The sequence below is a fragment of the Nannospalax galili genome, unplaced genomic scaffold (genome assembly GCF_000622305.1).
Source record: "Nannospalax galili isolate Female #2095 unplaced genomic scaffold, S.galili_v1.0 scaffold671, whole genome shotgun sequence".
NCBI classification, from domain to species: Eukaryota; Metazoa; Chordata; class Mammalia; order Rodentia; family Spalacidae; genus Nannospalax; species Nannospalax galili.
This window is the reverse complement of record NW_008329133.1, coordinates 1,090,797-1,111,447: the sequence shown is the minus strand read 5'-3', so window position 1 is coordinate 1,111,447 and position 20,651 is coordinate 1,090,797. Positions and strand designations below refer to the sequence as shown.

Here is a 20,651-nt window from a genome sequence, read left to right as displayed (position 1 = left end):
TTCCCACAGAGGCCCAATTCAGATAAGGGTCAGATGTTTCAGACTTTCTCCTAAGGTCTGGATCCCTCTAGGAACGATTTTGACTTCAGCAATTTGGGGGTTGGACTGGCCTGGGAGCCTGGCCCAGGAAAGATGCTGGTCTAGGGCAGCTGGTTGCAGTGCCACCCAGAGATGCAAAGGCAGATGGGGTGAGAAGAGGCGCCAAGGACTCCTGGGGACTGTACTGAGGAGCTGGGTTGGTCTGGATGCAAAGGATCAGGAAGAGAAAATGTTAGCTCCCGCATCCCAGAAAGATGCTGGAGGGTGGTACAGGCCCAGGGAACCAGAGGGAGTTGAGGGCCAGGCCCAGAAGCAGTGCTCCTGGGGCCCAGAGAAGGCACTACGTTGGTCTAGATGAAAAGGATCAGGAAGCAGTATTGGTTCCTCAGGTGTCTGGGGCTCCAAGACAAGGAATGGGGCAGGGCCCAAACTCAGAGGAGAGATGGGAGGGTGAATGGGGCTGGGGGAGTCAAGGTGCAGAGGGCGCGATGGACTTACCTGGGAGAGAGGCCTGCGGGTAGGAGAGAGGCCTATGGGTAGGAGAGAGGCTTGCGGCGGGTCTTTCAAGCCCAGGGAAGCAGTCTAATTTTTATTTTATTATTATTGTGTGTATGTGTATGATGCACATGTGTGAGTTCAGGCATGTGTGTGCCATGGTATGCATTTAGAGGTCAGAGGACAACTTTTGTCAGTTGGTCTTCTTCAATATAGGATGATTCTTATGTCATACTCACATTTTGTGTAATGTGTCACATTAGCCTTCTTTTAAAAATTTTTCTCTGCATTTCAGTTCATTATGTATTGGGACTAAAAACATCTATGAATTTTCAAATATCAGTTAGCTTGTTTGTTTTCTGTATTGCAACTTTAGAATACAGCTTTGTGGATAGTGCTACCCATAATATATACAGTATCAATGAAACTGGTTCCTTTGAAACCCACAGCTGGGTTACTTTTCATACCTTTCATAGTCCTAGACTACTAAACATTTTTCCTTTGTTAATATTTTGTTTATTATTTTCATTTTGTATATGAGTATTTTACCTATATAATGTGATAGGTAACCTGGAACTGGAGTTACAGATGGTTGTTAGATAGTTGTTACAGATGATTACTGGTGGATGCTGGGAATGGAACCTGGGCCCTCTGCAAGAGTAGTCGGTGCTCTTTACTGTGGAGACATCTCTTCAGCCCCATAATAAACATTTTTTAATGCTAAATATCATGGCACATCGGGCCTCTTTCTCTATATTACACACTTGTATTTCTATCTTACTTTACGTAACCCTTTGTTTCCTTTGCTTTTCAGATTTAGCCTTAATTGAGAGTAAGAGGTAGGCTGAAGAGCCTGTTTGTATAAATTCTAATCCATGTGCCCTCTGACTAAATGACTAAGTGGGTGGAAGCAAGCACATGCATTGTGCCAGTGTGTGCATAAAAGCTGTCACATGTAAGGCAAGAAGTGGGGTGACATAAAGCAAGTCACAAGTTGTCAGGACTCTAAATTGAAGTTTTGTTTTTATCAAGGCCCTAGAAAACCATAGCTACATGAAGTCATGACCCTTAACCTCCACCTCTCCCACAGACTGAAGGGAGGAATCAGATGCTTATTGCAGTCAGACAACCATATTTTGTTTTTTATGCTCCCTGCCTCCAATCTAGTCCACTCTGGGAGATCCCTCTGCTGTGATTGAAGGTGAGAGAGGTCCTTGTGTGTAAGATCATGTCTATATGATCTTCCTACCCACACAGCCCCCAAACTGGAACCTCCTAGGATTTAGCACAAGGCTTAATAAATGGTCTCAATAAATGTATACAGAATGAATGAAGGCCTCTCTGGGAAAAGCTACAGCTTCCACACATAACAACACTGTACTCAGTACTGAGGAAAAGGCATACAACTGATGTAAGAAAAATATTTCTTGTTTATACTGCTGCAACTTGGTCTTTGGCTGATCTAAGCACAAAGAGAACTCTTTCAGTTCATAGAAAGGAGTTTTATGGTGTGTGGGAGAGCTAAGAACAATGGACTTAATTGATAAAATGAGACGCTCTCAGCTTCTGAGAGCATGGAAACTCCATGTATAGATCCATCCCAGAGGGCAGAACCAAATAAGGGCAGATAGAAAACATAGCTTTCTTGGGAACTGACTTTCGCTCCTCTGAGGCAAAAATGCATTCACTGTAGTACCCTGAGTCAATACTCCAAAATGGGATACTGTGCCCTTATTTGACAGTGTCTAAAAATAAATCCTTGTCATATTTTTTATTCTTTTTATTTTAAAGTCATTTATCCATACTCACTTGCAGAATATTAATTGTGGTGCAGCAGAAATCAGGAGCCTGCAATTGAACTAGTGTTGAACAAAGCTCCTTAACTTGTAACAACATCTGAACAGAGCTCCTTAACTGATAACAAACATGTCACCTCCAGCTAGTCTCCCTTTTCTCTCATTATATTTCTTATCAACCACAACCATAACACAATAAATCTATAGTTCATTTTAAGTTAGCTTTCTTTAAGCTAGTCATCAGAGTTCTGCCCATGCTGTCAGGTGGGCTAGTGGGCTAAGCTATTCAGGGTATTATTTTAATCCTGAATTGCCACAGCATATTTGATTTATACTGCTTTTGCTATATCTTCTTTGCTCTATAAACATTAAACTTCAGACTTACCTAGTACTTTTCAAGTGAAATTGTGTATGTTATGCATAAAGCACCAAGGTATCTTTATTTGAATATCCAAACAATTTAGAGTAAAAGTACAATAATCCTAGACACAGTAGAGTCTGGGACATCACTGTGACATTGATCAAGTAACCATACTGACTCAGTGTGGGCAGAACAATCGGAAACCCAAGAGAAAATAAATCTTTAAATATGAAATGAAGTGGTATCAAGACTTGAGTTCTAATCCAATTTCAGACATATATTTACTGGGTTTCTTTGGGAAACATGTTTTCTATTTCTTTGTGTCTCCAACGGAAAAAAAAAAACCAAGAAGTGACGAGTGTGAGAGAATAACTTTTATGGCCTGAAAAATAAATGAGCTCTTCAAATGACTTGTAATTCTTATGCTCCTATTGGTGAGATCAAAGAGAATAATTCACTCAAAGGGCACAATGTTTGATTGAGAACATTCTTAATTTTATTTTCTTTAATTTTATAAAATACATTTTGTAAGATGAGTTTCTAAAAGTTTATTCTTTATGTTGTTAAAATGAAATTTCTATATCAGAAATGAAGGAAACACTTGCAGTTGATTAACTCTCTTTGTATGTGTACATGTGTGTATGTATGTGAGGTTTACAGAGGGTTGGTTATTTGTTATATTATTAAATCAAAACAAAGTATAATGTATAAGGATTACTTCACTTTCCTTGATCTTGATTGGTTTCCTACAGATCCTTTTCTCTTTCATCATTCTGTGCAGCCTGGTCTTTATCTTGTATACTGGTCCAAAAACAAGTATCAAGTGTCTCTTTGTAAAAATCTTATATCTCCTTAGAATATAAGAAGAATCTTATATCTCCTGAACCAGTTTAGGGGATAAGGACAACCTAATTCTGTAGCAAAACATTTAGAATAAACTTTCCTTCTAAAAAAACATTCAGGGTTTTTTTAAGCCACAGTTAACAAATACAGGATAAGTCTGAAATCTGGGAGTCCTTCAGGTTTCAAATTATTTCTGTCTGTCCTTTTCCATGGAAGCTTACCAACTGAATAGCTGACAACTGGTACAATCCATTATGTGACTATATATACCAAAATACAATAAGCACTATGTTAAGCCTAGCTCTCAAAATGCCAAGATAACATCAGTAAGCAAAATCATCTCTCATTTGCTAGAAAAGATGAGACAGGGTATTCAGATTGAGGTTGAAATCTACCAAACCTATTTCTACAAACTGCAAAATACTTGTAGAAATTCCCAATAAATTCCTGGAACTAGACTATTTAAAATTCTTTTGGTGATGCTTGTTGTCCTGTTTTCCTTTTTGAAAAAATAACTATAATCAAAAATTATTCTATAGATCTTTCACAATCGACTCCAAATGAGAGATCTATGAACTGGAAAATGTGAAACATGAATCATGCTGAAACAAATCAAGATCTTTGAATCATCTTCTATGAGTAAATAAATGAAACCTCAGGAAAAGAGCACCATTGTGAAGATACACCAGAGGCCAGAGGATACAACTAATTGACGGAAAAAAGACATGTTATCCAGAGTTAACTATCTTGCATCTACCGGAGGGCCATCTGGAGTTACACCTTTAGCCAGCTTCCAGGAACTGCTGCATTTCATGTAAGCTACTTTCCTTCTATTCCCAGCTCCTTGGAAACCACAGGTTGTCATGGTAGCTGTTATCAAGGAGAAGGGAGTGAGAAGATTGACAACGCCCTGCTTCTCTTCCTAAATGAGGTGTAAGGCCAGATGCCCCCTTCATCTACACAGACAGCTCCCTTATGCTATAAGTAAAGTTGGCTGAGTTAGGGCTTAAATAGTCAATTGCCATTGGGGTCAGTGCTCTCTTTCTAAGGGTGAAAGATCCTTGCTTTGACCCCTTTCTCCCAGCTGCAATAGGCAGATTTGGGCAAATGCTCATTGCTTTGCTAGCACTCATCATTTTTTTCTACCTTCAGTGGTAATTGGAAGACAAGAATAAGATCTCTGTTTTGTACGTCAAGAATATATTTGGCCCTTATTGATGGCAAGGAACCAAGGACATTCCTGCTCTCTACCTGAGAATCTTTCTTTGCACTTTGTTTTCATCTATGGAAATGCCCTTTGAAAAAAAACATATCCTGGTTCTCAGGAAATGCTTGCAAACTGAATTAGAGCCCCCATTCCTCTGTGACTAGCAGTTGGGGAATCACCTACTCAGGCATTTCCCATTTCTAGCAGGAATCAGCTGTGGAGTAAAATGACTAAAAGAGGTACATTAGAGAGTCCATGAAGAGACATTAATCACTTCAAGACTCTCCTGTCTAGTTATATTCATCAAGTAAGAAGAGCGCCAATCAGTGGCAAAGGCAGAGTTAAGATGGGAGACGCAGCACTGTAGGCTTTGTGGTTAGAGCCTTGCTATTAGAGAAAAGGGGATTTCTATAGGAGATCAGAACTTGGTGCCTCGGCCCATGAGTTTAAGGACAGCGAAGTTGTAAGTGGCAGCAATCATGAAGGTGAGCTGTAGGGAAAAGAAGAAAAAAGTAAGTGACATTAGATAAAGAAGCTCTCTCCTCAAAACCTTTTGAGAATGAGGAAGGGCAGAAATAAACTAACTGAATAAAGAGAAATATCTTGTTCTGTAAAGAATAAAAATATATAAAACACATCACAGGTTTTCTTTCTATATATTTTAATAGAATTTCCCTATTAGATACTTCCATTTTATATCCCCTTCCCAAATAGGTGAATCAACAAAGATGTATTCCACATTGAGCGCCTGCTTAGCACTGACCTTTTCTTTGGGAAATTAGCTATTCTGTGCTCTGCCACATCCGCATGTCAGAATGACTTGGCATTATAAGGTCTTTGCTGTAGACACATAGCTACTTTATGCAGCAAAGCCCTCCTGTGCTTTATGCATCATTTCACAAAGTGAGAAATTAGGTGGCTTTTTATGAAAGCCTCAGCAATACTTGGGAGGATTCTGTGGGGTTTATCCTTGTAGTTAACTGCTATCTCAGTGACTTCAGGTAAATCACTGTGCCTTGGGCTTTACTTCCGCACAATGAGCACACTGCATTGGCACTGCACTAGAATGCTATCAGCCGGACCTGGGTCAGAGGATTGCAGTACAGTCATAGCAACAATTCAAATGTGAAGAAGTCACACCAGTGTTTCCATGAGAGTAACTAAATCCACTGGAGCTGTTTAAGATGGATTTATGTTTGAAGAATATAGACTCCTGGGCTACAAATCATATTTGGTGATATTTCAGTGTTCTTGTTGGTGACCTGACCGTGCTCTGTTGAGAGTTAAGTATAATTTATGACTGAAAAGCACTTGACATTATTACATACTCAGCAAACTCTCAGTATTATTACTTATAACTATGAATCTCTTGCCTCGTCATTCCTCATTCCACTTTTGTTTCCGCCTGATTTGTGAAGTCTTTGTGCCTTGCCAACCCAAAGCAGAAGTATACAGTCCTTCACCTTGCTGTCTCTTCTCACAGCTTCTCCGCAGCATGCAAGGGTAGAAGGAGTCTATATTCTAGTCTTTCAGCCTAACTATACCCAAGCTGCCTCAGGACCATTTATTTGCTAATAGTATCTAAAGACAACTTACCAGGGAAACCAGTGTAGCTGCAGCCCCCACAAATGCAGCAATAAACAGGTGGAAGGTCATTTGGAACTGTGTGAAAATGTAAAGGGGAGAATTATTTCTTGGAACAGCCAAAATCATGATCTGCTGCAAATAGTGAATGCAGTTTTCTGAATGGGTCGATACCTTTCCTGTATGTTAATTCTGCATCTCTAACTAAATTTTCATTTCCCTAAGTGTTGACCTCCCATTTGCCAATGTATACCATAGCACCTAGAACCACAGCATCCAGACGACTCATAAAAGAATTTAATACTCCAAAATGATTAATTTCCTAAAGTTGTGTCCAGGGTCACAAATTTTAAAGTCAACGTTTTGTTTCCACAGAAATGATTTTCCTGACTTCCTAGCTGGGATTTACTTTTATTCCCTTGCCTCATTTGCATATATCTTTTCTCAATAAAGTGTTTTCTTTTTTCAAATGTACTTATTTTACCTCTCACTACAGATTCAAAAGTTCCTAATCCAAAGTGTTTTACAGAGCCCGTGTGTGTCTCTGTGCATGGCCCATTCTCTTGACAGGTTTTTTAACTAAAAGAATGAAAATTTTTCATTTGAGAAATTTTACTACTAAACATTATCTTTACCTAAAGCTACAGATTTTTTTAAGGAGGAGAGTTTTGGAAGGTAAGTCTTTTTATGTAGCTCTGGGGAAAATATATGCTTTACCATCTATGCTATTGATTCAGGCACACATAGCCATTTTTTTGTAGAAGGGAAATCTACTGATTTAAAGTCCTACAAGGAGATACTATAATCCTTAAAATTGAAAGTCATGAGTAGAAACTACTATTATTAGTATAAATTTTTATGTTATTAGTCACTCTACTTCAAAAATCACTCACCTCAGCTGTTTTGCAGATGGACAGAAGGTTGGAGCCACAAACCTTGCCAGGGAAAGCATTCCATGGGAGAACCCCTAAGATGCAAAGATCAACCATTGTAAACTTTATGGGGTTAGAGGACCAAGTAGTCTCCACCGCCCCCCACACCCAAGAACCTCTCTTTTCTATCCTGTGAACTGGATCTCAGCAACAATCATCATTCTATTTTCCAAAAACATACTTTTAAAAACAAAAGTGGTACTGAAAAAAAATGTGAAGTCTTGTGGTACTGAAATGTACTGCTTGGGGCTGGGAATAGCAGTCGACCAGAAAAAGCAGTAAGAGCAGCCAGTAAAATTCCCATTACTTCCATGTTCCCCTCCCAGGACAAGAACTATCTTCAGCTTCTGTGGGAAGGGATTAACAAAGTAAGATGATGCAGTCATTCATCATCTTATGTTTCCCATAACCACTGCTCTCTTTACCCTAAGACAAAAACAAGTACAAATTGCTTCTAAAGTTCATGGGAAATCTAAGTTACCCACATTTGGCTTACCATACATTCTGGCATCAGCACAGAGAGTGCCTATACTAGCAGAGGTCTTGCTTGGGGTGGCAATAGACTGGCAGGTGGTCCAGGTATTGAAGTAAATGTACACAGGCACAGCAGAGCAGGCAAACACCAGGAGCCATACAACAGTCAGGGCATAGGTGATGCCCACAAACTAAAAATGTTGACATGGAATAGTTAAAAATCAGCACCATTCTGCAGACCTTGAAACACAAACTGGAAGATCCTGGAGTGGCATATGCCAATGAAACCTGATTTCAGGCATCTCAAATGAAATTAGTGAGCAGGGCACCTCTGCCAAGTGTCATTAACAGTATCTCTTATAGAACTGGCTCAAGTGTGATGGAGGGTAGGGGGAATGGGTAGGGGTTGGAGTGAGGAGGATCCCTGGGTTAGAGAGGCTTCAGAGGATTGGAGGGTGAGATAAGGTATAAAGAAATTTTAAAAGTCTTGAAAGAAAGTTGTGCCATTTTGTGCCTTAGGCTGAGCTTACAAGATGTTCTTTCTCACATAATTTTTGTTCCCTATTTATTGAACAAAGCCAATAGAAGATTTAAACTTCAGGTATAAAACCATTCTAAGCTAACTGCTGGTCACAAAAAGACATCACCACAACCCACACATGTTCAGACCCCAAAAGATCTTTAACTCTAGACACTGAAAACCACTGGGTGTCTTTCTAAGAGTACGGATTGCCCAAACTTAAACATTAAATATGTAGATCTAGTCTAATTCTCTCTGGGAGCCCCAATAGTGTAGGATCCCAGAATATTGCACCTTGGAGTCAATTATTTAATTTCTATGATCTGTCCTCCCTTTCAGATTAGGCGTCTACATCTCAGTCCCACGACTAGCATTTTAGATTCCTGTGTAGTCCAATCCACTCTGTGGTCCTTGCCAGGAAGCGAATAAAGGGATACCAACAGATGGGTTAGAAATGGTCTTATTGTACAAAGCATCCTACAGAATTTATGTTTTTCAGGTTGAGATGAAATTTTCTAGGGAACCTTTGAAAGGCGAGGCTAAGCCGGCCAGGCACCACGTTCTTCCTGAAGGTCATTCGGCTGTAGCCATCACTTCCTCACTCAAAAGCCAGGCCTTTAGGGAGGACCTGACCTTGGGTGGGGATGAGGCCACAGACTCCCGCCCAATTGTCCCCCACCCCTTGTTATTGCCACAAAATCCTGAGGATGATCACCTTGTCGGGATGTCCTAGCCATTTTCCCAAACAATGACACACCCGCTCCAAAGAATGAGCTTGATGTTGGCCTCTGGAACCCCTCCCCTTCTGGCCCCCTGTTACCGTTGCGCTCAGGCCCTTGCCGCAGATGGTTGTCTTGTAGTCGCCAAAGATCTGCCTGACTGCACCGGTGGTGTAGAAGCCCTCAGCCAGCAGGAGGGCCCCATAAAGGAAGAAGAAAGAGGCAGTTCCATAGATGACATACTGGAAGGCATGGATCCTGCATTGAGAGAAAAATCCAGAAAAGTAATTCATTGAGGATGCAGCTTTCTCTTCATAGTGAATGAGATACACACCTGACTGGGCAGCTTAACAAGGTGAGAAGTTCTTGAGAGGACTCATTAGGCTTCTCCTGCATTTTTACACCTCACCTTCACTGAAGTAAAGAACTCAAGGAGCAGGTGGCCAGGAGAACATGCTCCTCCCCCTATTCCTTGTTACCCTGCATCCTAGGGAACCAGACCTGCCTCTCCTTGTCTGATCCTTCAAAATTTCTACACAGTAGGAGAGAGATGCTAGACAAACAAGTTGTGTGAAGGAATTGTGTCTTGGTTTGCTCTAGGAACAGGAGAAACATTACTAGGCCTGAGCACATATAAATAGTATGTCAAACCAAGGCCAGAGACTCGACTCTATCCAGTCATTATACCCCCACCTGCCATTGTGGTGGCAATTCAAGTAACTTTAAATATACCAAGCAGAAGTTAAAGTATTGTGAAAAACATGAATGGCTGTGAGAGGGAAGGGTGAGAGGGGGCAGGCAAGCTTCCTCTTTCTGAATCTGATACTGTCTCTTCATTTAGGGGTTCCAACATAACACAGGTGGAATCTGTACACAGAAATGTCTCAGGAATCATATCTGGGTTCCACACTGATTTCACTACTAGTCACTAAAGTACTGATGAGTTTTGTACCTTCAAGAGAGAATGGGGAAAAGGAGATGGGTCTGGAAGGGGGAAAGTACTTACACATTGATGAGATACTCATAATCCTGGTAGTTTTTGGAGAAATAGGTCTCAATTAGCTTTTCTGTGCCAGTGAGTGCTTCATGTCCACAGCCACAGAAGAGTGCCACTCCAAAGAAACACAATCCAGTGGCCACCAGGGAAGCAAAGGGGGCCCCTACCAGACATCTTGCACAGCACTCTAATAAGCCTGTGGAAGAAAGAGGTGGGGGAAGTCAGTTATATACAATAGATAACTCATTGGCCCATACCACTCTACTGGACCAAGCAGGACATGCTACCAGCACAGAGAATGGTCACCTTGGAGTTCAGAAAAAGGAGAATCTAGAGCTTTTAGCTTTTGGAATATGAGATGTATTCAGGATCCTTATTTTGTTTCATGTTTGTAAATGAACCCTTACCTTTAATTCCCAAAACACATGAGCTTTAAAAAAAGAACCAAATAATTCCAGTAGCAAACCAGGGAGATTGTGAGATCAGTCTCTCTCTCAATTGTTTTAATTATTCATCGACTATGGAATAAATGTGCTAAGTGTTGTGCATGGGATATGAAAAACAGAAAGGATATAAACTTTGCCACATTGGAGTCTTAGTTTACTGAGAAAGAATTAATGAAGTAGATGCAGTATTTTCAACTAACAATTCTAGGCAGCCAAGTAAATGAATATGGAGAGTAAACGCACTTCGAATTTCAGGAGGGATGACTGCTCACCAAATATGGTCGTAGAATCAGACACAATTTAAACTGAAGGAATGTTCCAAATGGAGGATATAATGGAAATTGCATGCTTCTGGATACTCCTGGAATGATGTATATGTGTTGCAAGTAATAATGAATTCTGCTTAGTCTAGATATGTGGGAGCAATCCAAAGGCAGGATGGAAATTAGATCCGAGAAGAAGTGATAATAGGGAGATTGCTATCACACACAATAGTAAAATGCAGATTTGGGGCTGGAGAGATGGCTCAGCAGTTAATAGCACTTGCTGTTCTTCCAGATGATCAAAGTTAGGGTCCCAGCACCCATGTCAGGAGGCTCACAACTGCCTGTAATTCCAGCTCCAGAGGATCCAATGCCCTCTTCTGGCCTCTGCAGGCACCTATATACACAGCTCACGTACACACACACATACACACACACACACACACAAACACAAACAATATTTTTTTTTATTTCAAAAAGACGCAAGCTTCATGATTTTTAATGCTTTGTATGGCTTCCCTTGCCACTGCAACTTGGCTGGTTTTTTTTAACCCTCAGTCCTACACTGAGATTGTGTCAATACAACTAAAAAAAGACTTTATATAAAGGAAAAAAAGCATGAAACAGTTTTTTGGCATGGAGAAAATATACAGGGCCTGGGAACAGAGTTGTTTTAAAATGCCAAGACTGTCTGAAATCCCCAGACCTGGTACCCCTCAGCCGTATGCCAGTGTTACCAAGAAGCAAGAAGATATGTAAGTAGACACAGACTCTAGAAGCAGCTATATTTCAAGTTCTAGTGTTATATGGAATGAAACATATCAAATGTCAAGTAGATGACTGACTAGATGAATGAACAAGTGGCTCCTTCTGACATCTTGACCAGATCTGTGAAAGGTGGAAAAATGAAAATGTTAAGATCTCTAAATAAAAATCCTTAGTTTTATGTATATGCCTATGTAGCTATATCAATCAGTTTGTGTATATATTTTAATATATGCATATACATGCATATAAATATATAATGTATGCACATATGTACATTAGTTACAGGCTTCCCAGATAGCATGGTTACTACTAAGGCAGTCTCATGCTGGGGAAGCACAGACCCCACAGTGGCCTTGCCAGACTCTTCTTAGGACTACGTTAAGACCTTTCCTCCTGCTCTGTGCTGGATAGCTTTAGTGTCAACTTGACACACCTGGGTTGAGGGAGCCTCAATCGGGGAATTGCCTCTATTGGACTGGCCTGTGGCCATGTCTGAGGGGCATCTTCTTGATGAGGGATGTGGGAGGGCCAAGCCCACTGTGGGTGGTGCTGCCCCTGGGCAGGTGGGCCTGTGTTGCATAAGAAAGCAGGCTGAGCAGGAGCCGAGGGAGCAAGCCTGTAAGCAGTGTTCCTCCATGGCGTGTGCTCCAGCTCCTGCCTCCAGGTTCCTGCCCTGAGTTCCTACCTTGGGCTCCCTGATGAACTGCGACCTGGGAGATGTAAGAAAAATAAACCATTTCCTCCCCAAGTTGGTACTGGTCAGAGTGTTTTGTCACAGCAATGAAGAACAAACTAAGACAGATAGATAGACAGATAAATAGATAGATAGATAAATGATAGGTAGATATCCAGTAAATGTGTGTGGAAAGGCGCTAGTTTTAGATAAGCATGTTGTGACCCATATCTCCTTATGGAATGAAAATAAACTTTACTAATTTCTAAGTTTTGGATATTTATACTCATGTATTTCTTCAAGCCAAGCTCATTTAACTATAATAGGGTACCAGGAAATAAAGGTCCTTTGACTGATCCTTATAATACTGACACAATTTCATTTTAGCTCTGAATGCTTAAATATTGGTGATTTCTATGGCTAACTTGCATTAATGTGAATAGTCGTTGAAAGACCGAATTATTTATAACATGGAAAAGTTGGAATAGAAGCATTTTTTCTTACTTATCAGAACCATAAAATAAGTGAGCCCTATTGCCCACCATCCACTGAAATGACAATCCTTCTCTAGCCTTCAAAGAGAATCTTCTTCAAAGATTCTTGTACATTAAACCAGAGATGAGTTTCACAAGCTCAAGTCAAAGTGTATAACAAACATTTGCAGCAGAATGGAGTCCCTTTGGTTTTCCATGAGCTGAAGTACCTCTGTTACAGAACTTTGTCTCAAAGAGGAGCAGTCAGTTTGTAGACCTATTAATATGAGCCGAGTTCACTCAGCATGAACTTTGTAAGAGTGGATTCTCAGAGCTGGGGTATTGCATGTGTGTTTGCACACTTGCACAAATATGTACAATACATGCATTTGTACACTAGAGAAAAAACAAAACAGCCGAAATTGATCACTGTACTTTGCAAACTTTCCAGAAATTGATCTTCCTCAATAGGTTAAGATACTATGTAGATCTTGTAGATCAAAAAGGGACTTGGAAGGAAACAGCACTACCGTTTCTTCTCTGCCCTTCCAAATCTTCCCCACCCTCACTCTTAGAATCTTCTAGTAAAGAAGGACTCTGAAGCCTGAGGGTGGGGGAGGGCAGGTCAGAGACCCCACTGTTCCCTCCCTCTCCCTGGCAAGGGTCAAGCCCTGAACACAGCCCTCCATAACTCCCCCACACAAAGAAGTCTTGTTTTCTCATAATATTTCAGGAGCCTCATTGGTATTCCACAGGGCCCGGCAGGCCTGGGGGTGGTGAGGGGTAAGACCCAGTAAACAATGGCAGGACTGTTTATTTAGCTTGGGGTAAGGAGCACCATCTACTCTAGCAAGTGGTCATCTTGGGTTCACTCACTCATCCCATCCTGGAATAGTCTAAATGGTGCAGGTATGATGGGGGACTTGAACTCTTGCCATCTAAACAGTGATATCTACACAAAGATTTAGCTGATGCTCCCTCTGCATCATATGCATTAAAGATGATATTTTTTCATCTCATTATTAACTGATGAAGTGCACAAATGATAATTCATCATCCTTGACGCATGCTCACTTAATAATCATTATTTTCAATGGGAGACAAAGCCTTAGGAGCAACTAAAAAATCAGAATTTGATAATTTATTTTTTACATCTATTTTTCTGTATTTTCTTGGATCTCAGATAACTTAGCACCCCTATTTCTGTTCCCCTGATGCTCAGAGCAAGAACTAAGAAGGATAGACTTCAATGTGTCTCTAATGTGGAATCCAAACCAAATGCCATTAGAGAAATCTATTACTGTTGAGCTATAAACAATTCAACAATATCAACTCAAACATCAGATATTGAGCTTTTCATAATTCATATGAAATCTTTGTTCTAAGGGCATTTAAGTTTGGCAGAAGTTAAGAATCTCAGTCAGTCTCAAAAATAAAAATCAAAATTTGAATTACAACTAGGAAAAACTCAGAAAATATAAAAGTCTATTTTTCATCACAGTACCTGGCAGTCAAAACATTCTGAAAAGGTTTATTGGGTTCACTTTGATTTTTTACAACCCAAGAAATGAACTTGGAAATGTGTGAACAATAGCTTAAAACTGCAAGCTGTCTGTTTCCAAACACCTCAGGATCAACAGGGTGTTGGAATGTCAAAAGTCATCCTGCCATTTCTATATTAAGTTTAAACTGTGATGTAGACGAGATGGTATAAAAGAATTACATAATAATATTACTAATGCTACTCAATGGGGTGAATCTGTCTCACTTTGATGAGGGATCATAGAGAAACCTAATCACCCTCTCTAATGATTTCCTTTCATTTTTGTTCATGTAGAATTAAGATAAGTATTAAACATGTTAGCAATAACTTAGTAAGAAACAGAAATGAGTTAGAAGCCCAGTCCTTTTCCTCAGAAAACTTCTAGTCTTGTTAGGGAGAAAAAAAATAGGTCTCAAATAAAAAACTAAAATTACCAATTATCTTGGGTTAAAATGGATGTAACAAGATCCTGCAGTCAAAATATAATCAAAGGGCCTGGCATGATGGCTCACGCCTTTAGTCTCAGTACTTGGGAGGCAGAGGCAGGCAGATCTCTATGAGATTAAAGCCAGCCTGGTCTACATAGAGAGCTTCAGGCCAGTTGGGGTCACAGAGAGATCCTATCAAAAAAGGAAAGAAAAGAAAAGAAAAGAAAGAAAAAAGAAAAGATAGATATCAGTTCAAGATTGGGTCCATTTATCTCCACATTCCCCCAAACAAGCCTGATCAATCTGTAACAGAACTTCAGACCCTTCTCATCAGATACAGGCTCATGCCAGTGACTATCCTGGTCCTGCTGTTGTCTCTTTAAGCAGGAGTCAAGAGCTCCAAAGTTCTTCCTCCTTTCCCATGCCCTGGGCACACCTCAGTAACCAGTTCCATGATGGAAATTCAGTGTGAATCTGGAAACTTATTAAAGGAAGGAGAGGAAGGGCTTTCACAGAAAGGAGTGGTAGAAAGAGACCAATTGTATCCTGTACAATTCCCAGCTTGTCTCTTGAATCCAGCTGACAGAGAGAGATAGAAGAACCCTATACAATAGAGATAAACAACAGGCAAACTCATTGAGTGAAAAACTGGCCCCTTCTCCCTGTTTCTAATCTGTACTGCAGTCTTCCCCTCCTCCCAGAACCCACCCCTTAACCTCACCCCATGAACAGAGGCTTCCTTGATCAGGGCCTATAGCCATTTAACATGGCCAAGATACTAGAGTAGCCGTGACTGGTACTAGGGATGGATGGGGACTCAATGGGTGGGTTCTAGGAGTAAAACAACAATCACCAGGAGGTGACAGACAAAGAAAAAGATATTTGCTTCCGGCCTCATCTTGATAGGACAAAGCCCTGCTATGATCCTATTTTTCCTATATGATATTAACACTTATATCACACTCAAGAGTTCAAAAGAGGCTCTACAGACACTGGAGACTGATAATCCAAGCCTGGTTGATAGTTAAGTCATGTGAACAGGGCTAACTAAAAAAGAACTAGCTTGTGTGGTGGCATACACCTTTAATCCTAGCACTCTGGAGGCAGAGGCAGATGGAACCCTATGAGATCAAGGCCAGTCTGGTCTATATAGTGAGTTCCAGGCTAGCTGGTGTTACAGGGAAGCCCTGTCTTAAAACAAACCAAAGAACGCAAGCTTCATCATTGGACAGATATTATTTTATTATTATTATTATTATTATTATTATTATTATTATTATTATTATGCTACTACTACTATCCAACAGCATCTGGACCACCTTATTTCCTATATTCCTTTTCAGGCACAGAGAAACACAGACACACAGACATACACACAAATATATATATATATATACATTAGGAGGCCAAAGTATAAGCTTGATTATTAAAGTCTATTTGTTACACATTGTCTCCACCTTGCCCAATCATGAGGAGATGAAGAACGATGTCACTAGAGACAAGAGTATTGTAAGTTACTATTTATAGATCAATCTACCACCAAATCTTCCTCTCTCCTGGATTACAATGTGAAACTGACCTGTAGAACCTTGTTATTTTTCTTGGGATGCCACTGACTCTTTTTCAGAGCCTTGCATGACAAAGAGATTTGAGGTCAGTGCAGAGGTATGAAATCACCCTTAGAACCATTTTGCAAAGGTTAAGGAAGGACTAATGAATTAGTTAATTGCTGAACCTTTGATGTCAGTTTGGCACTGAGCAGGGTCTGTGAGTGGGAAAGAATGAAAAACTGTTCACTGACCATGGCTTTTGAACATTCCTAATTGGGTTACTGCCTCAACTTGATCTTGTCTAGACCTGAAGATCTGTGGGAAGAGATGGTATTTCTATGTACTTTTCTTTCAAGACAAAAATAACTGTACCTGAGACATGATTTTCAAGGCTTTAACATGGTACACACACATACACACACACACACACACACACACACACACACACACACACACAAAAGTGGGGGAAAATATGTCATAGGCTTGGGTTAGACCTGAAGATGCTACTATTTCTATCCACTTCCCAGGGTTAAAGACATTACTACTCAGAGAGCTCTGAAGGAACGTTTTTAGGCTGTTGACTAGATTTCTTGGTCTTAGCTCAGGGCCAAAGTGAAGCCCTCTTCCCCAAGCAGGGCAAACGGCCCAGTCTCTCTGGCTTTTCAAGAGTTCCTCTGGGTAAGCAGAACCAAGATGAAAAGTAGGGTAGTAAAGGCTGCCCTTGATCATTTTTGTCAGTGGCTCTATAGTCAGTTAGCATGTTGGTCTAAATCTAATTTTTAACTCCTGACGACATTCTTGTGGTGCCACTCTGATAGGATTCAGACAGTCTTCAGGTACCTTGTAGAACTTGACCTCTTCTCTGCCTCCACATTTTTATGCCTGGTTTACATACACCAATTCACCACACCAGCCAAAGCCACACTCATCAGCAAATAACCATGCTTGGAGGAAAGCATCACAATCCAGTTACCAGGGTTACTGCCACTGTTCTCAGATAACAACAGGCTTGAGGAAGCCAATGTTTAGCTGTTTTGTGATGACATTGTTCTCTTGAGCAGAGATTAATCATTATGGGTCTTTTCTGACCCATTATTATTTCAAAGACTCATTTGGAGCATCTCCCTTACAAGCCTGAACAAAGTTTAATAAGCTATTACACTCCCCCCTAAACCTTTTGTTCAGAAGCCACTAAATTCAGTGCTCGTCTTCATTTCCAACCCTAAAAGATTCTGTGGTTGCAGTAACAAGCCACCTGTTTCTGGTGGTGATTAAGCAGACTTGTATGCATGATTAACATATTGTCACAAAATGAATTTTGCATTAAGGGTTGGCTCGGATAACTTTTTTGAATGAGAATCTCACTATGTTGTCTGGTTGACCTCTTCTGATCTTGGCCTCAAATTCTTGGGGTTCTATGATTACAGGCATGTGCTACTACACCTGGCTCCAGCTCAGTAAACTTCCAAAGTTCCTTCCCATCCCAGATTCTATGATATGACCTGTCCACTGCAATAGATATACAGCAATGTACTCTATTATCAGAAGCAATAGCACTTCACTGCCTTGCCAGAGATAGCTTTAATTCGCAAAGTATTTGAGGTACTGTGTTACTTAATGGTTGAAAACACAAGGGCTAGTCCATCATGTATACCTGGTCCATATATTGTTGCCCCAGTACGTATCCTCAATGATGTCCTAATCTCTGGTGATCTTCCTCTAGAGGAAATCATCCAGCCTCCGTTACAAAAAAATGTTCGTGTGATCACCTTATTTGTTCCTGTCTTTTCTTCAAGGCTTTTATCCCCCAAGGAAGTAAGATTTAGCGTCCTTCCTTACCTCCCCCTCTGTTTTGAATGAACAACTTACTCAATCTGCTGCCTATTCAATCTACTCAACCTACTCAATCACATTAGATAGGGTTCTTGGGTCCAGGACACGAACTGACCTTGCCCACATTGCTTCTTACCTTGTTACACTTAGTTGATCAAAGGTTTCTTAAGTAAACACACAAAGTGCACACAAAGAAAACCCAATATCCTTGGAAAGAAGCGTCAACCTTACACATGCATAATTTACAGTTGTTACAGAATTTGTCTGCATTGACAGAACATCATTATTACTTGATCTTCCACTCTGAAAGTAGACAAAACAGTTATTGCTAACCCTGTTTCTCAGATAATGAAACAGTGGCCTGCCCAATTTTGTAGAGTCCATTAGAGACAGATCTGAGACCCAAACCTGCTCTGACTCCTACTCTAGTCCCCTGCCCTGTTAACTATCCTACCTGTATATATGCTTCCAAGAGGTCTCTGAGTAACTTGAGATGAAACAACTTTAAGACTGATAACTGTTCAATGTAATTAAAAACATATTTCTGTGGATCTTGTCATAGCTTATTGGGTACTACAATCATGCCAAATACAGAGGGCAGTTGAGTCTCATTTTATTCAGGATGTATTCAAGTGCTATCTTTATTTTCCTAGAATGTGAGCAGTGTGTACATAGATCTACAGCATTTTATGTAGACAAAGATCTTTATGTACCACATACCTTATTCTGAATAAATGCTAGATACCAGAATTTCATTGCTTCCATCCTTCTTTGTGTGGCATATAACAGTCCTCAATTTAATATTAGCTCATAGATCCCAGAAGCCTCCTTGTTACAGCAGGGATTTGGACATCGTGACATTTGCTAGAAATGATTACATGTATAGGTGTGCTCAAATGCAAATGCAAACACACATGCAAACACACACACATAAAATCCATATCTATTCCCCATGTGAAAATAATTGTGGTATTTATTTTCATTTTCTGAACATGGAATGGCCTCTTTAGGCACTGTCACACCTAAGTCCAACTTCCCCTATTCCCCAACATCCTACTGATGCCAAAGAGGCTCCAAAGTTTGTATCAGGCAAGCAGTTATTTGGTACGCTGACGGTTAGCCAACACTCAAGTTGTCTCCAGAAGAACCAGGAGTTCCAGGTAACCTGGCCATAATAAGGGTCTTAGGATCAGGGAAAAGGAGAAAGAAAGAAGTGAAGGGAGAGGAAGCCACATGAGCACGTCCATTCTGTTGAGAATTCTCTCCAAGGATTTGTGGGATTTCACATGTGCTGCTGGAATTCATTGGTAATAAAGCATTAAGTTCAGTATAGCAAAGAAGGAGTTAACGCAATTAAATGCTAAGGTATTCATACAGAAAACAAGCACTCAAACACAGGTTATCTAAACCATTGGAAACCCCAAATCCCAAAGTTTGAAATTTTCTTGTGAATTCCTGTGCCTGTATGTTCGATGCTGAGGTTTGAAACTCACCCATGTCTTTGGGACTCTGACTCCAGTTGCAGCCGGCTGGCTAGTCTGCTTTGCAGCTGATTTTGTTCAGCTGGAAGGATCCTGGTCTCTCCAGTCTCCTTCTTCTGTCCTTTACTTTTTCCTCTCTGAGTATCTTTGTCCTCTTCTCCTGCAATGAAAAGGGCTTTCTGATTGACAGCCAACCCCCTTAAAGGGACAGGCTCACTTTCCTCCTCCTCTCCTCCTCCCCTTCTCCTCCCCTGTCCCCACCTTCTCAGGGATACTCCCATCTTTAAGGGCTCCATCTCTTCCTGCCTTTCTCTGCCAATTGTTTCATTTTTCTTTCTTCTTTTTCTCTAAGGCTTCTCTGGAATTTGATCTTGCAACAGAGACCTCTGGAAATGTGGATTGGTGGTAGAAATTAAATGGAGGGTTCCTGGAAACTCCCAACTGATCCTTGGGTCTGTTTAAAGTGTGTGAACCCATGGACACATTAGCTCTGATAAGGGACGTTTGGGTTACCAACTTACATGCTCTGTCCCAGAGTTCAACAAAATATGCCCTGGCCAACCCTCACTGCTGGCTGTGCTTGGCCCTGTCTACCTTTCCCCTCCCTCTGCTTGTTAGCGAAAAGCATTCCTCCCCCTCCTGGCTCTAGAACACAATAGAGCAGAAAAATTTGTCATTTAAAATAATTTCTTCAAAATCCTTCTTGTTTTCAGCAGAATAAGGACAAAATGCAAGCTGTTGATTTCGTGAACAGATTGTGACCAAACTGGGGGAGGCTGAAATTACAATGATTATATAGATAGATAACAGAGACCCAGAGGAGGACAAAACCTGTGCCAAGTTCACAGAATAGGCTGATGAGAAGGCTGGAGCTGAAGATGTGAATGATTTCCAAGGAGAACGGACTTTAAGGCAAGACAATAACACAGTCTATCAGGTAGTCAAAATTCCACCTACAAAGTGGAGTGTCCTCATTAGAAAGGGAAGACTGGGCTAAGGAAAAGCAAGGAGTGGTTGGGAGCAAAGAAGCTCATAATGGCAGTGTGAAGGGGTGTAAGAAGGAGAAAAAAGAAATATAGCCCTTGTCTCAGAGAAAGAAATACTATGAAAAAATTGTCAACTGGGCAAAAATGGGCAAATAATATATGTACCCCTGTATTGATAAGAGTGATTTCTAAAGACTGTGAAGTTATCTGAATGACTCATATAAGGTGACATTGGTTAGA

General features: G+C 40.6%; 1 protein-coding gene across 2 annotated transcripts; it reads right to left on the bottom strand.

Annotated features, from left to right (window-relative positions):
* Positions 1-3,164: 3,164 nt before the first annotated feature.
* Positions 3,165-19,844, bottom strand: Plp1 (proteolipid protein 1). 2 transcript variants are annotated; one of them, XM_008832454.3, is made up of 8 exons: positions 19,687-19,841; positions 19,438-19,585; positions 9,977-10,163; positions 8,967-9,228; positions 7,754-7,922; positions 7,219-7,292; positions 6,338-6,403; positions 3,165-5,231 (listed from the first exon to the last, which is right to left on the bottom strand). In XM_008832454.3, the coding sequence occupies exons 2-8, from the start codon at positions 19,439-19,441 to the stop codon at positions 5,160-5,162; spliced, it is 834 nt and encodes a 277-aa protein (XP_008830676.1). In that variant the 5' UTR covers positions 19,442-19,585; positions 19,687-19,841; the 3' UTR covers positions 3,165-5,159. The 2 variants fall into 2 exon arrangements, with proteins under 2 accessions (XP_008830676.1, XP_008830684.1); XM_008832462.3 differs by having other exon boundaries at positions 3,656-5,231; positions 9,072-9,228; positions 19,687-19,844.
* Between the last annotated feature and the right edge of the window lie 807 nt (positions 19,845-20,651).

Bases quoted from the DNA above. Each gene is read 5' to 3' on its own strand.
- Plp1 (XM_008832454.3), bottom strand. The intron at 9,229-9,976 runs GTAAGTACTTTC...CTCTCAATGCAG, and splicing joins TATGAGTATCTCATCAATGT to GATCCATGCCTTCCAGTATG. The intron at 7,923-8,966 runs GTGATCATCCTC...CAACATTTTTAG, and splicing joins GGCTAGGACATCCCGACAAG to TTTGTGGGCATCACCTATGC.